Source organism: Dipodomys merriami, unplaced genomic scaffold, assembly GCF_024711535.1.
Source record: "Dipodomys merriami isolate MVZ:Mamm:240054 unplaced genomic scaffold, mDipMer1.0.p SCAF_274, whole genome shotgun sequence".
Taxonomy (NCBI): domain Eukaryota; kingdom Metazoa; phylum Chordata; class Mammalia; order Rodentia; family Heteromyidae; genus Dipodomys; species Dipodomys merriami.
Window position 1 is genome coordinate 1,140,643 of NW_027204204.1, and position 20,118 is coordinate 1,160,760.

Here is a 20,118-nt window from a genome sequence, read left to right on the forward strand (position 1 = left end):
TAGGTTGGTTGTAATGTGGCTTCTTGGTGCTCAGTTTCAGCCATTCCATCCAATTCATTTTACCCACATTCTTCTAAAGGCTATACATAATATAGTTGGCACTATTTTATTCCAAAATCAATGTTACAAAGGAGTTCCATTATATCTGTTTATTGTTAAATCTCTTTCCTAGCTCCTTGCTAATGGGATTTCTTCATGATACCTTTTAAAATTCTTTTTCATCAAGGAAGCAATTTAAAGATAGGATATGAATGTTTTTACTTAAAACATTGAATGGTTCTGACATTTCTATAATAACTTTAGACATACTTGATCAGAGGCAATAATATATGAAGACTGGCTTCTTAAGACCTCTTAGCTATATTTCTTTTAGTAACAGAACATTATAACTAGACATATTTTCTTGATGTGATTTTGGTAGTTGCAAACCTGGCTAAGATGAAATTTAAATAAATGTGTGCTTTGCTTATTCTCTGGTTTTTTCTTGAATAACTGATGGTGTGGTAGACTTGAGGGTACAGGATGGAAGGGAGAGAAGTTGAATGATAACAGCAGCTATGTGTTGGGTCCCTGTGATAGTTCGTAGTATAGGAGATGTTTTACTTGTATTAGCTTTAACTTTTACATTTATAAAAGAAGAAACTTAGATATGAGAATAGCCAGCTTCAAATCACATAACAGGAAGCAACAGGTCGAGGTTTTAAATCTAGTTGTATCTTTCTAGAATTCTAGAGTACACAATAAACAAATTTACTGTCCTCTGACACAGAGTGCTGCAAGCAGAAGAATGAAGTTAGGAAGGTTAGACCATGTGTAAGAGTGTGTCTGAGTTCTGTAGAAGTGTACAGGAGCAATGGGTGGCTGACTGGCTGACCAGGTAGGTGTTAGAGCAGCGGGTGAACCCCACCGGGAGCATAGAGGTGTAATGGGACGGACCAGAATGGAAGCTCAGACCTGGTTATGGGGAATTTTGAATGTCAGTCTAAAAGAGTCTTTCCAGCTCTCACTCCTTATAGACATTTGGCTTATTAAAATGACAAGATCTAAATGTTGACTGGAAGGAAAGGTAGTAATGACTTTTCTTTTTCCTTCTTAGACTTGCTTTCCAGGACTTTGTTGTAATAAAAATTGAGTGTGTTGATATGCTGGTTGTACTTAAGGGAAGCTAAGATCTGGCCTGAGGCAGACAGAAGAGGACTAGTTACTTTGTGGCTTGTTGTGTGAAGTTAATGTCCAGTGACACAGCCTGCATGGTCAGCCGGAAAAGAGATTTGGCTTAGGGCCATATTGATATCACAGCAATCTCCATGTCAGCTCTGATTCCAATTAGGTCTTTGCAGAGATTCTTGCAGTTAGAGCCATTCTTTTGACAGCTTTATCTGTTGTGTGTGTCTTTCTTAAATGTATATACTTGGATTTTGTGTGTAATCTAATTCAGGGAAAATGAGTGCTGCATCCATTTATATCAGCCCTATAGTCAATAAATTAAAACATGTAACGATGAGATGCTAAATGGAAGAACATTATTTCTTTCTTTCCCCTTCTCCTTTTGTCTGTTGCTTTTCCCTTGTCTTCCTCCTGCTTCTGTTTTCTTTGGATGTGGTTTTATAATTCACTTATGAAATACATTTAATTGTGTATAGCCCAGGCATTAGGGGACTGGCTCACCCTTCGCCAAACCATTCTCAGTCTTAACATTATTAACATTATTTTGTCTCAGTGCCTTCATTCATGTTGTTAACTCTACTGGAGTTATCTGTATTCTTCATCCCTCCATAATTTCTCTAATGTTGTATTCTAAACACTAGCCACCCTTGTAGGTGCCATTTAATGTTGAGGTTTTGCCATTTAAATGAAGTATAATAAACTGCTAAACAGCTGGACATGTGCTAAGTAATAGAGTGCCTGCCTAGCCAGTCTGTGGCCCTGATTCAAACTTTAGTACTGTTACTCCCGCCTTTACTCCAAAAAACCCCAAGTCTTTGAACACAAATAGCAGATGCCATGTTTTAAGTCGATTGCTGTTAAATCACAAACTTGACTTTTTGGATATAGCCTAAGGCTCTTCTTTCTGAAGCCAGCCTTCTTTGTCAAATGAAAGTTGAAATCAAAAGTTGTATGCCTCATAGATGGGAGATAAAGTTAGTGAAATGTATTTTCTGAGTAGGTAACACACTGAATTCTAGAGTTGTTGGGTATAGTTAAAAACAAGGTATGGTTGTGACACGGATCTGTAGGGATTAATACTTATTCTTCATATAGGCAATTATATGACAATATAATAAAATATAATAATACAATAATAATAAAAAATATCTTGAGTCAGAAAAGAGGGGAAGTTAATCCACATGGAGGGGAAGGATATAAGGAGAGTTTTATAGACAGGAGCAGGACAGTCTGTTCAGGGTTCGCTGGTTACACGTATGAGCAAAGGTCTGAGTGTAGGGTTGCTCAGGGTCCTAAATGTTGAGTTGTTGATGGCAGGAACAAACAGCACTGGACCTTCCCCTCCTCTCCTCACAGTCCTGGGGCTTGAACTTAGGGCCTGAGCACTGTCCCTGAGCTTCTTGTGTTCAAGGTAGTGCTCTACCACCTGAGCCACAAGCACCACTTCTGGCCTTTTCTGAGTATGCAGTACTGAGGAATGGAACCCAAGGGGCTTCATTCGTAGTAGGTGAGTACTCTACCACTAAGCCACCTTCCCGGCCCTGGACCATTTCAAGTAGTGAAAAAACATTTAAAACATAAGCAGAACTGTTTTCAGGGAGTTCCTGGGGAGTGGTCAGAAGGATGAGTCAAAAGGTAGGGGTGAGGGTCAAAGCTATTTGAAGATAGAGGTTCTCAAGGGTGGATGATTGCTTAGCTGCACAGTACATCTGCTCCCTGCCTTCTCAAAGTAAGGACTGCTTTCTCTAGAAAGTGACTGCAGTTCTAATATTTCTCCTTTTAGCTTGCCTTTGTTTCCAGAATCACAAAATCAAAATAAATTTTTATTCCTCGTGGACATAAGAAGACACATTTTTTCATTATGGGTTGTCAGCTTTCATCATATCAATTCTTCAGTGTTTTTACATTAGATGGTTATTATATAAACCATGCCTTTGTCATAAATATTTTTAAAGCTTTTTCTCTTCGTTTTTTCTTTTTGAGACATTTATGTTAGTTCCTCTTATTTTGCAGTAGAAAAATAGAACTCACATTTATGAAGTTCATCAGTGTCAGTTATGTAATAAACTAATTATAATTGTAGCAGAGGAGATTTGAGTTGTACAATGAGAAATGTAAGAATTGGATTTTCCTTCTGAACTTTCAGAGTGTATGTATGGAAGCAAAGCTACAAGAGTGTTTTTCTCTTATACATTCAAGTCATTTTTTTAGTAGATAAACTATAATACCAATAATCCTATTAAAGAATAAGTCATGAGCTGATGGCTCATGCCTGTGATCTTTGCTACTCAGGATGCTGAGATCCATGGATTGTGGTTCAAAGCCAGCCTGAGCAGCAAAATCCGTGAGACTCTTATCTCCAGTTAACCACCAGAAAACCAGAAGTGGCTCATACTGGTAGAGTGCTAGCCTTGAGCGAAAAAGCTCTGGAATAAAACACAGGCCCTGAGTTCAAGCAGAGAATAAGTCAGACGTTAAAAGGTGTACTTGTTTTGAAAATTGTTTAAATGAAAATAGACTAAAGTTGGTCATGTCATAATCAGTGGTTAGCTACTGATGGGGTTCAGAATTAAGCAAGCATCATTTGGTTTATACAGTCATTTGTTGGTTGAGAACAAATCTATAATTCTCTGTGTGTGTGTGTGTGTGTGAGAGAGAGAGAGAGAGAGAGAGAGAGAGGGAGGGAGAGAGAGAGAGAGAGAGAGAGAGAGAGAGAGAGAGAGAGAGAGAGAGAGAGAGAGAGAGAGAGAGAGAGAGAGAGAGAGAGAGAGAGAGAGAGCACAACAAACCCAAACTTAGAAAGCTTGCCAGCAGATAAAATAGAAAACAATTTTGGGGCTGGGAAGGTGGCTCAGTGGCAGAGCGCTTGCCTTGTATGCATGAGGCCCTGGGTTCGATGCCTCAGCCCCACATAAGCAAAATAAAAGGCTGGAAGTGGAGCTGTGGCTCAAGTGGTAGAGCGCTAGCGTTGAGCCGAAGAGCTGAGGGACAGCGCCCAGGCCCAGAGTTCAGGCCCCACAACCGGACCCCCCCCCCAAAAAAAAAATAGAATACAATTTTGCTTAATTTTAGTTAATGAACATAGTTCTAATAGACACTGAAATTTTTTTTTTTTTTTTTTTTTTTTTTTTTTTTTTTTTTTTTGTCGGTCGTGGGGCTTGAACTCTGAGCCTGGGCGCTGTCCCTCAGCTCTTCAGCTCAAGGTGAGCGCTCTACCACTTGACCTACAGCGCCACTTCCAGTTTTCTGGTGGTTTATTGGAGATAGGAGTCTCATGGTCTCTCCTGCCCGGGCTGGCTTTGAACCGCGATCCTCAGATCTCAGCCTCCTGAGTAGCTAGGATTACAGGCGTGAGCCACCAGCGCCCGGCCACTGAAATATTTTTTGTAAAATAAATTATTCCAATATAGTATGATGATCAAAGTAATTGGAATAAGCTGGGTGCTGGTGGCTCACGCCTATAATTCTAGTTACACAGGAGGCTGAGATCTGAGGATCATGATTGGAAGCCACCTTGGGCATGAAAGGCTGGGAAATTCTTACCTCCAGTTAACCACCAAAAAGCCAAAGCAGAGCTGTGGCTGAAGTGGTAGGACACTAGTCTTGAGCAAAAAAGCTCAGGGATAGATAGTATCCAGGCTTTGAGTTCAAGCCCCAGGACCAGCTCCCACCCCTCCACCCAAAAATAAGAAAAAGAAAAGTAGTAATTAGCCTTAACTTTTTTAGGGGGGAGGGGATGTGTGCTAATACCAGGGCTTAATTTCAGTGCCTCGGTATCATGCTTTCACAGAGTAAAGAGGAAGGAACAATTTGGGTAAATTTATAGGAAATTGTTAACATTTGTTTATTGGTATTGTTAAAAAAAATCATTTGTTTTGGTGGAAATGGGTTTGAAGTCAAGGCTTCATTCTTGCCAGGCAGGCACTCTTACATTGAGCCACACCCTTGGTTTTATGCTGGTTATTTTTTGTTTCTTGCCTGGACATGAACCTGGGGGCTCCACCTATGTTAGACTTTCTGTCATAACTAGGATAACAGGTGCCACCACATCCAGCTTTTGGTTGAGAAGGGGGTGGTCCTCATAAACTTTGCTGCCCGGCTTGCCCTTGAGCACCATCCTATCTGTTTCAGTCCTCCAAGTAGCTAGCGTAACAGATGAGAGTTACCAGTGACTGATCTGTTTTTTTTTTTTAAAGTACAAATAGCCATTTGAAAATCTGGGTACAAAGGGATAATTTTGTGCATGTGATTTTGCTGCCATACATATGTTATATATGTTTTCTATGTTATCTGTACAACTATTTGTGTAATTCTATATGGGTCAGAATTCTATATATTAAAAAAATTCAGTTTCAGGATTATAATACAGTGTACTGCTGCCACCTAATGTCTATAGCCCTTCACCTACATAATTATAGCAACTGATTATACAGAGCTCTATTATTGGTTTGGGTACTGAATGTTAACAGATTAATTGAGGCTTATTTAATTGCCTTCATATTAGGTTCCTGGTATAGATACTTAATATGCTAATTGATTGTCTGGAAATTAGGTTGTAGATTAAAAATTAATTTTATTGGTGTGTTGATCTCTGCATTAAATTCAGTTCAACAAATATTTATTTGTTGCTCTCAGTCTTGTCATCTCTGTTCTCGTGATTATTATGTTCTGATGGGCAGATGACAGACTTTAAAAACAACCTACATAGTAAACAAATAATGAATAATCAGCAGATGAGAGAAACAAACTGGACAACATATGTGCTGTTCCTGTAGACAAGGAATTTATAGGCTAAAAAAGCAGATAAACATTTAAAAGGTAATTAGATTAAAATGTGATGACAGTATCAGTTCAACCTCTTTCCTGCTGAATAGGAAGGTCTCTAGTTAGAAATGGCCTGAAATAACCTCAGTTGTTGCAGGACATTGTGTTAGTAATATGATAGTTTCTAAGTCTGTCAGTGGGGAATGTGGTTCACTGGTGTTGCATGTGAGATGTTGTCTTAGAGGCAGTAGCCAATTGTTCTTTCTTGAAAGTTATGTTTTTAGACTAGTTTTAGTAATTATGTGTTTTTCAGGGTCCTTTTGTGATTAGACTTTGATGTGGTGATTTGCTGTCTCAAACATGGCCTTTCCAGGTGTCTGTTGTTTGCAGTAGATTAAAGCTGTATTATACTTTTACTTCCATTTGCCTACTGGTTAGACTTTTTCATTCATCATTTTGCAATAAGAGTTCTAAAGACACTGAATGCTGAATATGGATTAAGCAGTGACTGGGCAATGTCCCTGAGCTTTGGTGCTCAAGGCTAGCATACTACCACTTGAGCCACAGAGCCACTTCTGGCCTTTTCTGAGTAGTTTATTGGAAATAAGAGTCTCATGGATTTTCTTGCCTGGGCTTGCTTCAGACCATGATCCTCAGATCTCAGTCTATGGAACCTGCTACAAGTTGAATATGGTGATCTCTCTTAGTTCTACACTTTAACTAATGTCCCTTGTATCAAATTTCCAGGGATTTTTTTCTTTATGTCTGCCTTATCAGTGTAATTTAGACTTAGTGTTTTCAAGCATTCCTACTTTTTAACTTTTCACACAATAAAAATTGCAACTGTATATAGCAAGTGATACTATGTTAATTTCTTCCCATTTGCCCGCATTCCCTTTTCCACCTGGTAGCTAGTGCAGAGTGACATTTCTGTATTCAAATAGCACATTTACATTGACTGCAGGACATTTATTCTAAGTACTGCAACGATATTTTAAAGAGATTTTGTGCTTTAGACAAAATTCCAGAAAAGCATTCCATTAAAGGTACGGCAAGAATGATAAACGAATCCCTCCCCAGTATGTAAGAAAATTTGGCAAGTTATAGTTGTACTAGGAAAGTAAGCTGACAGTACAACACTCACTGTATGTGCATAAAATGCGAGTCCATTGTTGTAGTCCAGTCTCCAACCTGTAGCTTCTTCAGGCATCTGCTTAAGTTGAAAACCTCTAGCATCCAGCAGGATGTCCAGATTTTGAGTGTTTATAATGAAAGATCACGAGAATCAGTTGTACACTGTGTTGTGGCAATGGTATGATTCTTTTTTGTCTGTTTCACAAGTAAAAGTAAACTTATTTCTCATGCTGGTTAGTGGAAGTTGCCTTTCTAATTCGCTGTGCAACCTGGAATATTTTGTCCCCTGACTCTTTCATATCCCTATCCTGTGGTGTGCCCTTTCTTCCTTTTCCCTCTTTTCTCTACCGGGTGGGGTTTGAACTGGAGTTTGAACTTTGTGCTAATATCTTGCTATGCAGGTGCTCTGTCACTTGAGCCACATTACTAGTCCTTTTTTTGCTTTGAATAAAGCCTCTTTTTTACATCCTGTATATTCTGGAATTCAGTTTTATTTATGCTTCTCATGTAGCTGGGTTGAGAGGGTGGTGTATACCACCACACTTAACTTTTTAGTTGTTGAGGTGACATCTCATGAAATTTTTCTTTTCCAAGCTGTCTTTGAACTTAGACTCTCCTTCCTGATTGCCATCTCCGAAGTAGCTCAGATCACAGGACTTAGCTACCACGTGGCTTACTGGCTGTTTTGTTTGTTTGTTTATTTGTTTGTTGCATCATGTTCATTGTATTTTGCTGGTATATGCTATATACATTATTTTATGTATAATTTCCATAAATACATACTTCCCTTTCCTAGTAATGGCCTTGTCTTGTCTCCAAAATAAACAGTAAGATTGAAAGGGTGGAAGTTGTGGCTGTTTACTCCAGTGTTTCTCAAGCAGAGAGATACCATCTTTCAGGGGATATTTGACTATATCTGGAGCCAGTTTCTGAAGGTTGTTATAGTTGGGGATAAGGTATAATTGATGTTTAATGAGTTGAGTCCAGGGATACTGCTAAATATTGCAGTGTACAACATAGCACCTTACAGCAAAGTATATTTGACCTGAAATGTCAATCTTGCCTGGTTTTTAAGACCTGAAAATGAAGCCCACAGTGAATACTTAAAAAAAAAAAGTTTACAAGTGCTAATTCACTAAGCCTAGTAACAAACATGCTCTTTCTCTATGTGTATTTAAGTGAAATATGTCACTTAGAGTATAAGATGTATTTATTCTTCCTTATTTTTCTGGCTAGTTCTAAGCTTGCCTAGCTTTTAAGGTTTTAAAGATACTTGCTGAATTATAGTATATGAGAATCCACACATAGTCTACACCTTCCAACTTGCACGAATTGCATTCAGCCACTTACTGCTGACTGCCAGTATTGCTGCATTGTCTGTTGAAGGACTTCTGCAGCCACTAAATTACCAGTCCCCATACAGTACATCACAGGAAGCTGGCAGATCCAATGATCCATCTGTTATCACACCCATCCAGTGCGTTGGCTCCAGAGGGAAAAGGCTGCAGATTGGAGCTCAGTGTGTGAGAGGAGCAATGAGATTCCAAGATACGAATCATTCTTTCTGTTCACAGAGTCTTTTCTGGCCTGTTGACAAGTTTGACTTGCTCATTTCTAAAATAGTCTTTCAGTTTCTGATATCATTACCTTATCATTAATATTTTCAGGTAATTGTGTTTCTGAGAATGCAGTTTCTCAGAATTCACCCTCTCTACTCCCTGGGGAATTTTTGGTCAGATTGTGGTAGAAAATGAGCAGTAGAAAATTGAAGCTGCACAATCTGTCTAGTTTTATTTTTAAAATAGTTGTTCTTAACCTGAGCTTAAGTGAGTAGTGTAAAAGAGTTTTATGTTACTCCATTGTGACAATTTTTTTCTTAAATCCATATAGGTATGAATCACTTTCAAAGAAAGTAATTATAATTAGTTTCTGGTGATTTTAAGGGGACCTCTTTGTTTCAAGGGAAGTCATAGCTGTTTATGATACCACGGTCTTTAATAGAGTCTCTAAGGTCTTTTAGACAAATGCATTCATGCTGTACTTAATGGGGCTTTGACTCCCCTGGAGGTAAGTAGGTATGTGCGGGTCCTTGCTGTCCTGTGCATAGTCTTATTTATCCAGAGTTTATCCTTTGGCACAGCATAATGTCCGGTTGGGCAGGCAAAAATCCAGCTCCAAATTACTAATTGTATTATATGTCATTTTGCCCTCAAAAGGGCAAAATAGTTAGAGAAGAAATCCAACAGGACAGTGTATGAGTAATTGAAACTTAGGGAAGGGTATTGCTTTTCCAACACTACAATATGTAAAATGAATATGAATAGTGAATATTTCAGTTTCTTTTCTTCATCTTCTGTTTTAAGTAATTCTGAAAAAAAGGGATTTTAAAAATTAATCTTTCCTGGACTATAGTATCTGTCTTATCCTCAATAGGTAAATAAAAATTTCAAATATTATCTGCCAGATGAGAATGTTTGCTTGACAAATAAACATGAGGACTGTGTGTTGCATTGTGGCACACACTTGTAATTCTAGGTCACAATTTGAAGTCAGTTCTGGCAAAAGCCTGAGAGCCCATCTGAAAAACTAAAGCATCAAGGAGTGGGATCATGGCTCAAGGGACAGAGCATTCTCTCTCTCTCTTTTCTTTGATCCTTATCACCTCAAGACCTCCCCTTTGTAATTTATTTCTTTGAATTGTTTTTCTTAAGAGTGTTTTTCATTGATCATACTGATTATCAAGGGTTCAAATAAAAATCTTATTTCTATCACATTTTTCATATACTTGTTTGTACAGAAATATTTTTTGTGGTTTATGACCCTATTTGATTTTCATATATATGAAATAAATTACAACTGAGAATGTCTAGAATTTTTCCTTGGTTATTTGGTAAAAGCTAAGCCTTTAAGAGAAACCTCTTTTGCATAAAGATCCTTGAGTCATTCCTCTTCTGCCATGACATACATGCTTTCTTTCAGAGGTTGAGTAGTATGGTTTGGAGATGAGCCTTAGTAGGTGAGCAGGTGCTCAGCGTGTGTGAAGACCTGAGAGCAATCTCCAGTGTTCATATGCACACACCTTGAGAAATATTAAATTGTATTTTGTTAGGTTGTATTTTGCTCCACTCTGAATGTTTTTCTCAAGGTCATAGTGCTTTTCTTTGTGTAAGATTCTCTTCACACAAAGATTGACCTTGCCCCTGTACACACTATGCCAAAAAAATTCCTGGGTAGCTGAAAAGACAGGAAATGAATAAATTTCCTGCAGTTGCATGCTACAAAGGTATTGGTGAGAGGGAGAACCTGTTGGAGGAGGCTGAGCTGAGGATGAGCCAGCCAGCCACAGGTAAAGAAGGGCAGATGCCTGGAGCTCACTTTGCTTCAGAAATAGAAAGCTGGTGCTTTTGAGTCTGGTAAGGAATGGGAGCTGGAAGAAAGAGATGTAGGGGAGCTTAGGTGGGACCTTGTGGGCTACGATTAGGACTATTGGAAGGATGCATGATGTGACTTGATGTGAAAAGATCACACTGACTCTTACAAAAAGAGGAGTTAAGGTGCTGTTAGTGAAATGTTAATAACGCTGGATTTAAAGAAACTAAATACTATCTGTTCTTTTGTTCAAGTAGTGCATTTCTTGTTTCTACATTACTTTTGTAGGATATCCTCTCTCAAGATTGTGAGTTATTACAAATAGAAAGAGGCATACAAAGTGAATTATGAACACACATGTAATGTAGCCCTTAAGAAATATTACAGCCACCTCCAAAGCTTCCTGAATGCACCATCACCATGAACACTCTTCTGTCCCCCTTAGTGATAAATGCTAAGAAATTAACTTTTAGAGCTAGACTTTATAGCTTATGAAAAGAAGAATTAATATGGTCAAACATCTATTGATAAAGGATTTATATGTTTCAAAAGGTAACTTGAGTTAATTATTTGGAAAATACATTTTTTCCTCTGTGAAAACCCTATTTTAAATGTTGGAAAGATTCTAAGGCTAGCCTATCAAAATTTAAATTAGCCTACAATGTTTAACTTGAGTACTGGTTTGATTTTTGGGCTATATGATGAGGGGTGTAGATTGGAAATCCTCAGAATCTATCTTAGAAGACTTGACTGTATTCTTGTGCACCTCATTAGAATTGTGCATTTTGAGAGCTGGAAAGAATTTCAAGTAAAATATAAAAGAAACAGCAGAGCCAGTAAAGTATTAGCAATTGCTGTTGGGACAGGTTTTCTGGCTTCTGGGCCCATTTGCTGCTTTATTTTTTTTCCAGTGCTTTGCAAAATATGTCCTCTTTATAAACTCATGGTATTTATTTTGCCAAGTGAGTTCTGTAGAACATCATCATTTATACTGGATAAAACTCTTAACTGGAGCCAGGCTAGTGGTGTACTTCTGTAATCCTGGCAATCAGGGTATTAAGGCTGGAAGATTGTGAGTTCCAGGCCATAATGAGACCCTATCTCAATCAAGAGGTAAAAAAGGGGCTGGGAATGTGACTTAGTAGTAGAATGCTTGCCTAACATGCATGAAGCTCTGGGTTTGATTCCTCTGTACCACATAAACCGAAAAAGCTGGAAGTAGCACTGAGACTCAAGTGGTAAAACACCAGTCTTGAGAAAAAGAAGTCCAGGGACAGTGCCCAGGCCCTGAGTTCAAGCCCCAGGACTGGCAAAACAAAACAAAACAGAACCCCCCCCCCCCCCCCAAATGTAGAAAACTCTCCCAAGTTCTCCAGGGAGTAAACTGCAGCTATCTTCTTGATGCTGTGGAGATAGGAAGGGCTGGAAAAGTTTGCAGGGCTCTTTTTAGGGTGCAGGTCCTCAGAGGACTACTGGGAAAAAACCCACTGCTGCCCTATGTGTTACTGCAATTACTCAGGCCTGCCCCACTCCGTGTGCCCTATCCAAAACGACCGAGTCATGTAGCTCTCCAACCAAAACAATGTCTTAGCCAGTTTTAGAAAGAATATAGAATTGCACTCATTCACCGCAGAAAAAACGGAACTTCATTTCCTAAAGAACTTGTTACTGCAGAGGCATTTTGTAGTGTTGCTACACCCACACAGAATAAAGCAGTGTTAGTAGTGTTGCAGTATTTAGGTCATTTCTAAATTTCTTGCACATGAGTTGGAAATCTTGTTAAGTTTCAGATAAGAATGTTGTTGTTATTTTTTTTTTTCCTCCCCTAGGTGAGTTTCAGGTCAAAGTTTTGAGAAGCATTCTGATTTTTCATGTTCTTTTTCCTTTTCCTTTTTTCCTCCTCTCCACTTTGGCCTTTTCTACTTATGACCTAGTGCCTCAACCACTTGAGTCACCCATGTCATAGGTGATTGGCATTTTTGTGGTTGATTGGACTTATCTGCCTGGGTTTTGAACCTCAGCCTTCAGAGCTCAGCCTCTTCAGTAATTAGGATTCTAGGCCTGGGTCACCACGTTAGCAGCTGGCAAGTAATAGGTGTTTTTGTATTAAGAAACCATAAATTAATTTTGATGACTTGGGTGCTGTGGTTGGGATATGGTTGAATGTGACACTAAGGACTTAGGTGTTGAAATCTTATTCTCTGCATGGTGATGTTAAGATGGGATGTTAGGTCATTTGAGGCATTGCCTCTGGATTGGAAACCTCAATGTCCCTTGGGCTCTTACCTGATACTTTCCTTCAATTATAAAAATGAGGATTGTAACCAGGTCCTGGTGGCTCACACCTGTAATCCTAGTACTCAGGAGGCTGAGATTTAAGGATCCCAGTTCAGAGCCACTCCTGGTAGATAAATCTGTGTGACTCTTACCTCCAATTAACCAACAAAAAAGCCAGAAGTGGAGGTGTCTATCATGTGGTAATTGCGAGCCTGGTGGGAAAAAGCCAAGCAAGGCCCTGTGGCCCTGAGTTCAAGCCCTAGTACGAACACATACATACACATATGCATAAACAGATAAATGAAAATAAAGAAGAATAGCTTGGTTCTATTTAGAGTCAGATAAGGATATAATAGAAATTCATCTGGGAACAAAATAATACTGGTTGCTAGAACATATTTAAGCTGAATTTTTAAGTAAACAATTTTTGGTGTGGTGACACATTGGATTATTGACAGTTTTATGATTTTCAGTAGAAGACAGGGAAAAATCTGTGAAAATAACTTGATTTGTTGATAGGAAGGCATGATTGTATTTAGTACCAAGGACCAAACTATGAAAGAGAAGAAGTTGGTACTTACAGAGTAAAACTCATGAGGATGGCGTCATGTGTGGTAGTCTGCATTGTTTGGTTCTAGATGGTAAGAACTTTTCACATATGTGGTTCTCATGTTGTGTGCTATAGATCCACTTCAAGATATAATGTTTTCATGCATGTTCATCTGTAGACATGTTAGAGATAAGTTGCAGATGTTTGAGTTTCTTACCTGGTATGATATCATGGATCAAAAAAACAAAAAAAACTTTCTTAAACTCAAGTGTAAAATTTTTCATTTTTCCGTGTTACAAATTTGTTTTTTCTTGCAGCCCTCCCTCCCCACTTTTTACAGAGTCAGTAACTCTGGATTGAACCCCTCATGCTTGTTAGACAAGTACTGTGCCACTGAGTTGTACCCCAAATGTAATTATCTGGTTTTAAAGTATTTTATGGTTTATGACCCAGATTTTTTTCTTAGTTTTGCTTATTTTTATTCCTTCACTGTTTTAATTCTTTTAACATGTAATTTTTTGTTAATGTACTTAACACAGTTTTAACTATGATCTTTTAGTTGCTGTCCAATACTTTTTCCCCCCTTTTTAACCACCAAACTGTCTGTTCACTAATAACCCAGAAGCATGCTTGTATGAACCTTACTTAAAAAAGGCTGAAATTGCAAGTGTTTAGACAGAGGTCCACTTTTTCAAATCCCATTAAAAATAGACTTTGCATATTGAAATAGAATGAAGCCCTACCTTAAACTAGGGCTTTTTATATTTATTGCTTCAGCTCGCATCACATGCAGTCACTGATGGTTGTGGGGTTATATGACAAAAGGGATTATTCTATGCTTTTAATTGTTGAATCAATAAAAGCAAGTTTTCTTTAATAAAAAATGAATTATTTTAATAGTAAAACTGGAAAGCAAAAGCAAAAGAACAAATTATTTGTAGTGAAAAGTAAGTTAATGGTAAAAGAAGCAGAGAGAAGGTAGGTCACTAATAGTTAAAATGACAAAACAATTTTGACATTTGCCTCCAAGATGAATATATAGGGAGGAACTCACTTAATAAGGGGTCTTATCTATTTGCCACAGGCTGTGTGGCAAAGGCAAGCTGGCGTGAGTATCCATTAGAACTGAAGGAGGTGGGTCCAGAGCCAGTTCTAAAGCAACCCTTGCCTACCAAGCCTTCATAGTAGCCAGCGCCTCCTCCTCATAAGCATGCATTCACATTTATCCTCTCCCCTCTCCCTCTCCCTTGTTCTCCCTCTTTTTCTTTTTGCTGCATTTGCTATTTTAACCTATCAGTTAAAAAATAATTGCTATGTCGGTATGGCTGGCAGCTCATATAGGAAGAATATTCTGTCTCTTAATTAAAGGTGATTATAGTTTTTTCCCCCATCCATAAATGTGCTTGTGTGTAACGAGAATACATTAGTCTCGGCCTGATGTACGAAATGAAAAGCAGCAAGAAGCAACACCATTGTTATCACTCCAGGCGTGTCTAATGAATCGTGTTTCCATGTTCTCTCGGTCACGCCATAGAGTGCCCTCAACCAGGGCTAAGCCTTCTGTAAAATGCTCTTTAAGACTGTTGTAGCAAGAACACGCTGGATGAGTGGGGGTGGGGAGAGACGCCAAAGAGACAGCTGCATTTCAAACAGTTACAGCTTCAAGGATCACTCAGTTTAATAACAGTGATAGACAACTGTTTGAGCTTTAGTGTAAAAGATAGCTTGGGTACTTGTTCATGTAGTAGTATGCTGGTGCGTGTGTGCGTGTGCGTGTGTGTGTGTGTGTGTGTGTGTGGTTATCACACGACACAAGGAAAACATTTTAAACTTTATATTCAATTGTGGCAATGTTGAAATCAATAATTGAGCCATCTTGAATGATATCATTTGTCCTATAAGAAGTTTATAAAGATGTTTACTTGTAGCATTGATTGATTCAAATGTAAGTTAATGCTCTAAGTGAATCACATGTGTGGTTTTCTTTTTGAAAGTTTGCTTTTATCTTGTGATCATTCTTGTTCTGATGTTGGGCTTCTTGATAATTTCTGATTGTGTAGTTTTTTTTAAAATTAAAAAGTGTTTAATAAATAACAGTAGCCCTACTTTAAAATATTTCAAATATGTATGCTTATAAAAATAATAATGCTTGCTGAAGAAAGTCTGGAAAGTGCGCAAAGAGGTAAAGGACAAGATAATTCCAGTAACCCAGAATAACCATCAATTTTGGTAATTGCCCTTTCTGGACCCTTCTTTGTTCATATATTTTTGAGCATGGTAATTAAGAGCATACAATAGTTTTAAAAGACAAACAGTAATAGTAATATCTTTGAAAGGAATAAGTAATGAATAGGGACAAATTTAGTTGTTAAGAGTCAATAGCAGTCATTGTGTAGGATTTCTTTTTCAATATGTAGCTATTAAAGGAACATTGAAGCTTGCTTTCTGTACCACTTGTCTTTTGAAGGTCTTATGCAATTTACCTAGAAATTGAGTTTTATTTCCTTCAGTTGAAATTTCATGGCCTTTACGTGGAGTCCTGTGATCCATTGAGATGCTAACTTGGGTCATGTCTCTACTGTTAAAATGCACTGTAGTTGCCACCATTAAAATTCTGTTTATTCTGCAACTGGCAGAGGACCCATGCTATTAGAGATCCCTTAGGAAGACATTATACTGACAGTTTTGAATCTCAACTGTGTCTTTGTCTACTGGATGGTGTCAACAATTACAATCATCTTAAGTTTCAAATAGGTCAGAACAAGTGAACTATTTGATATAGGTCTTCTATTCCTAATTATTTTCTCCATTCTGTGTGTGTGTGTGTGTGTGTGTGTGTGTGTGTGTGTGTGTGTGTGTGTGTGTGTGTGTGTGTACTCACACACGCTCCTAGGTTTGAACTTAGGGTCTGAGTGCTGTCCCTAGACAAGTGCTCTACCACTGGAGCCACAGCTCCATTTTCAACTCTTTTTGCTGGTTAATTGGAGATAAGAGGCTTATGGCTTTTGTTGCCCAAACTGGCTTTGAACTGTGATCCTCAGATCTCAGACTCTTGAGTAGCTGCAATTACAGGTGTGAGCCACTGGGCTGATTCCCCATTTTTACTTGACCTTGGGAAAGTTATAATCCATTTCTAACATGGATTTGTTTAGTTGATAACCAAATGTTCTATTACCCATGAGCAATTCAAGAAGTCAGATTGTTAACTAGGTTGAATTTGCTGATAACAAGTCCATTTAGTTAATGACTTTAAATACAGGTTTTTACAAGGTAATCAATGGCAATATAACCAAGATCAATCAATGGTATAATATAATAATTGGATTGTTTTTGAAGGCATAATGCTGTAGTTTGAAGTTGATGTAGCCTTATTTTTCTTGGTTAAATTTTTTGTTGTCAATTTCCCTTTCCTTTTCCCTTTCCCTTCTTTTTGCTGGTCCTGTGGCTTGAACGCAGGGCTTGGGATGTCTCTGAGCATCTTTGAGCCATAGCACCACTTCTGCTTTCTCTGAGTAGTTTATTGGAGATAAAGAGTCTCATGGGGACTTTTTTACCTGGGGTTGGCTTTGAACCTCGGTCCTCAGATCTCAGCTTTTCTAAGTAGCTAGGATTACAGGCATGAGCCACTGGTGCCTGGCTTTATTGTCAATTTTTAAGAAATCTGATGCATTGAAATTTCTCTTTCTTTTAAGTATTTTATTTGATAGAGCCCATAGGATTAAGTTGATAATATTTTGTTCTTATAATGTTTGCTTATTGTACTTCTTTGGAAGTAGCTATACAGTTTGAAAAGTTTGTCTCTTTAGACTACATTTGTATTATGTTGGAGATAGAGGTTAAAAACAAAGGTAATGGGCAGATTATAAACCTGTCTTAGTGCCAGCCTGTCAGTAGAATCTTGAAAACAGTCTCCTTATTTCATGTGCCTTACTTTAAACCATTTGTATTTCTGGATTTTGGAGCAAAATTTGATATTGGTAGTTTAAATGCCTGAATAAGAAGTACCATCCCTGAAAAATGCCCCTCCCCCTCCAAAATTTGCAGTCGCCAGTGTCAGAGCTTGGCTCAATGTTCTGGATAATAGGTTTCATTAGTTTTGATGCCTGAGGTAAAAAAGCAGTAGGTGGGAGTAAGAAGTGTTTTTGATGTCTAGACGTTCATTTCAGCTGTTGCTGCAATATGATACATTAAAAGGAAATGTGTATCATAGCTCAGAGGAAATATGTATTCTTTGAAAGTAATTCTCCTTTTAAACTGTTTAAGGCAGGGTGACCTGAATTCTAAAAGCCCAAGCTTGAATTTCTTCAGGGTTTCACAATCTTTATGTTCCCCTCTGCCCTATCCCACTCTTCCTCCCCTAGTTTTTTCTCCTTGAAGTAAAGTATGTCAGTTGTGCTTGAGGAATTCGAGGGGATATCTTTCCATGAATTCTGCTGGGAAATTGCTGCTTTGGTACTTGACATATTGACCCCCTCTGCCACTTTCCCCCTCTCCCCCCACCCCCCACATTTTGTTTTGCTTTTCTCTTGAAGACATGCATTTAGTTCTTCAATGAGTGAATTTCTTTGCAGGTTTGAAAGAAGTTATATTATAAATTTAGAGCATTATGAGAAATTATTTGGACACTGAGCATTATTGCTAGTTAAAATTTTGTTATGATACTGTCTCTTGCTAAAAACCATATAGGACATTTTTACAATATATTTGATTATGAGTATTTAAAAAGGCCAAGTAGCAGCAATTTGAACAATTCTGATAATAGCTTTTACGGTTTAAGTGAGATTAGTATCAGAAGTATTTCCTTGTACTTAGGCAGCAGTTGTAATACTTAGCTTGGTTTTCATTCTTCAGTTGGCTGTAGTAAGCAAAACTATAAAAGGGGAATGTTGTATTTTAGGATTTTTTTTTTTTTTGTGTTTTGCCACTCATTTATTGCAAGAGCTTCATTTTCTTCTGAGATCAACAGTTAGGAATTTAATATGAAATATTTAATAGTAAACTGGGCTGTGGGGAATGTCTCTGTTACTCCTTCTCTGGGTACTGAAACATTTTCTGATTTAACTCATTAGCTTTGCTTTAGGAAAAAATGTTATTTTTTTTTTAATTTGGATGTCCTTTTTACTGGTTCTTTTTTTTTTCTTTTTTCTTTTTCTTGTTTCAGTTGTTGAAGAAGGACTATGGGAAAATGGCCTTTCCTATGAATGTAGGACGCTGCTCTTCAAAGCGATCCACAATCTATTAGAAAGGTAAGAGAGACACAGCACAGCAGTAAAATTGAACACTTGGGTATATGGCAGGGTATTTGGAGGGTGTCTAGATGGAATGCTTTTATTATTGGCATCAGTATCAATATGTAAACTAGAAAGCTTCAGTTTCTATTTTGATGTAATTGAAGCTTAGAAAAGTTTTAGTCATAGTACACAGAACTCTGATATGCTTCCCCTCTCCAATTGTATATGTGTTTCTTACTATTTTTTAATTTTGTTCTCTGAACCATTTATAGACTAAAATGAATGTGGGCTTTTTTCCCCTTGAGCATTTATGTGTATATTTTTGGGCAAGGCTGTCCTTTCATTTAAATGAGTATCACTTTGAAACTCTAACATTTATTATAGTTAATTAACACTGCACACATTTAGTGTAGAACACTGGCATCTCCATGGTGGAAATCAGGTGTTGTCAGTTGTTGCACTTGTGTTTTCCCACCTTTATTTGTCTTTATTGACACTGCCATTTTTGGTGAGTATAGGACACGCATCTTCTTCCCATCAATTTGAGATTTATTGATTGCTCATAATCAAATTAAGATTATGTTTAATGCCATAGAATTGATTTTTTTTTTTTTTTGTCCTGGGGCTTGAACTCAGGGCCTGAGCACTGTCCCTGAGCTGCTTTTGCTCAAGCCTAGCACTCTACCAGTTGAGTCACAGCGCCACTTCTGGTCTTTTCTGTGTATGTGGTACTAAGGAATCGAACCCAGGGCTTTATGCATGCTAGGCAAGCACTCTACCGCTAAGCCACCTTCCCAGCCAGAATTGATGTTTTGTGCCAGTCAGTCACTGATAAGGTGGCAGAGATGTCAATGGCATCAATAGTGTTAGATTTTATTTTGGTGCTGATGCTGGGGCTTGGCCTCAGGACCTTAGCTGTCACTTTCCACTCATGGTTGGTGCTCTCTCACTCCAGTCACATCTCCAGTCCAGTGTTACATATTTTTGGTGCCAATCCTGGGGCTTGAACTCTGGGCCTACGTGCTGTCCCTGAGTTATTTTGCTTAAGGCCCACATGTTTACATCCAGTTTTTTGGCAGTTAATTGGAGATAAGAGTCTCATGGACTTTCCTGTTCAGAGTGGCTTCAAGCTGCCATCCTTAGATCTTAACTTTTTTGTGTAATGTTAGTTTTTACATGCCACCATTCCTTCTGTTTTTATGAGTTCACCTTGTAAGGATAGATTTTCATTCTCTTTTAAGCTCATAAGTTTGTGAATTCCTGTTTTATTCCATTGTCATTGCTCTCATCATTTATTTTGTTACTTAATGTTCTTTTAGGTGTGGCTTAGGGAGACCCTTTGTTGGTGTCCCTTTGATAAGCCTCATCTTTATTTGAGTACCTCCTTACTTTATAATACAACAGTTTGTTCCAGGATGTTGGAGTTGTTAAGATAGAAAAGAATGGGTTAGTTAAAAACATTCATGGAAAAGCTTTTTACTAGAGTCTGTAGATGGTATGTTTAGGTAAAAGGACATCCCAAACTATGGACTCTGTCACTATAGAATACGGCTTATGGTTGGTAAGTTTTCATCATCTCAAAAGACCCTACCCCTTAAATATCTCTGTTTCTTATTCTGAACTTCA

General features: G+C 38.0%; 1 protein-coding gene across 3 annotated transcripts in view; it reads left to right on the forward strand.

Annotated features, from left to right (window-relative positions):
• LOC138837712 (mediator of RNA polymerase II transcription subunit 13-like) overlaps nucleotides 1-20,118 on the forward strand; it is a 200,213-nt gene that overhangs the window by 82,669 nt on the left and 97,426 nt on the right. For all 3 annotated transcript variants that reach the window (XR_011375419.1, XM_070036665.1, XM_070036666.1), the window contains exon 3: nucleotides 18,423-18,507. Coding sequence is in view for 2 of the 3 variants with exons in the window: in XM_070036665.1 (XP_069892766.1) it covers nucleotides 18,423-18,507 (85 nt within the window). In the remaining variant the exon portion in view is untranslated. The remainder of the gene's footprint in view (nucleotides 1-18,422; nucleotides 18,508-20,118) is intronic.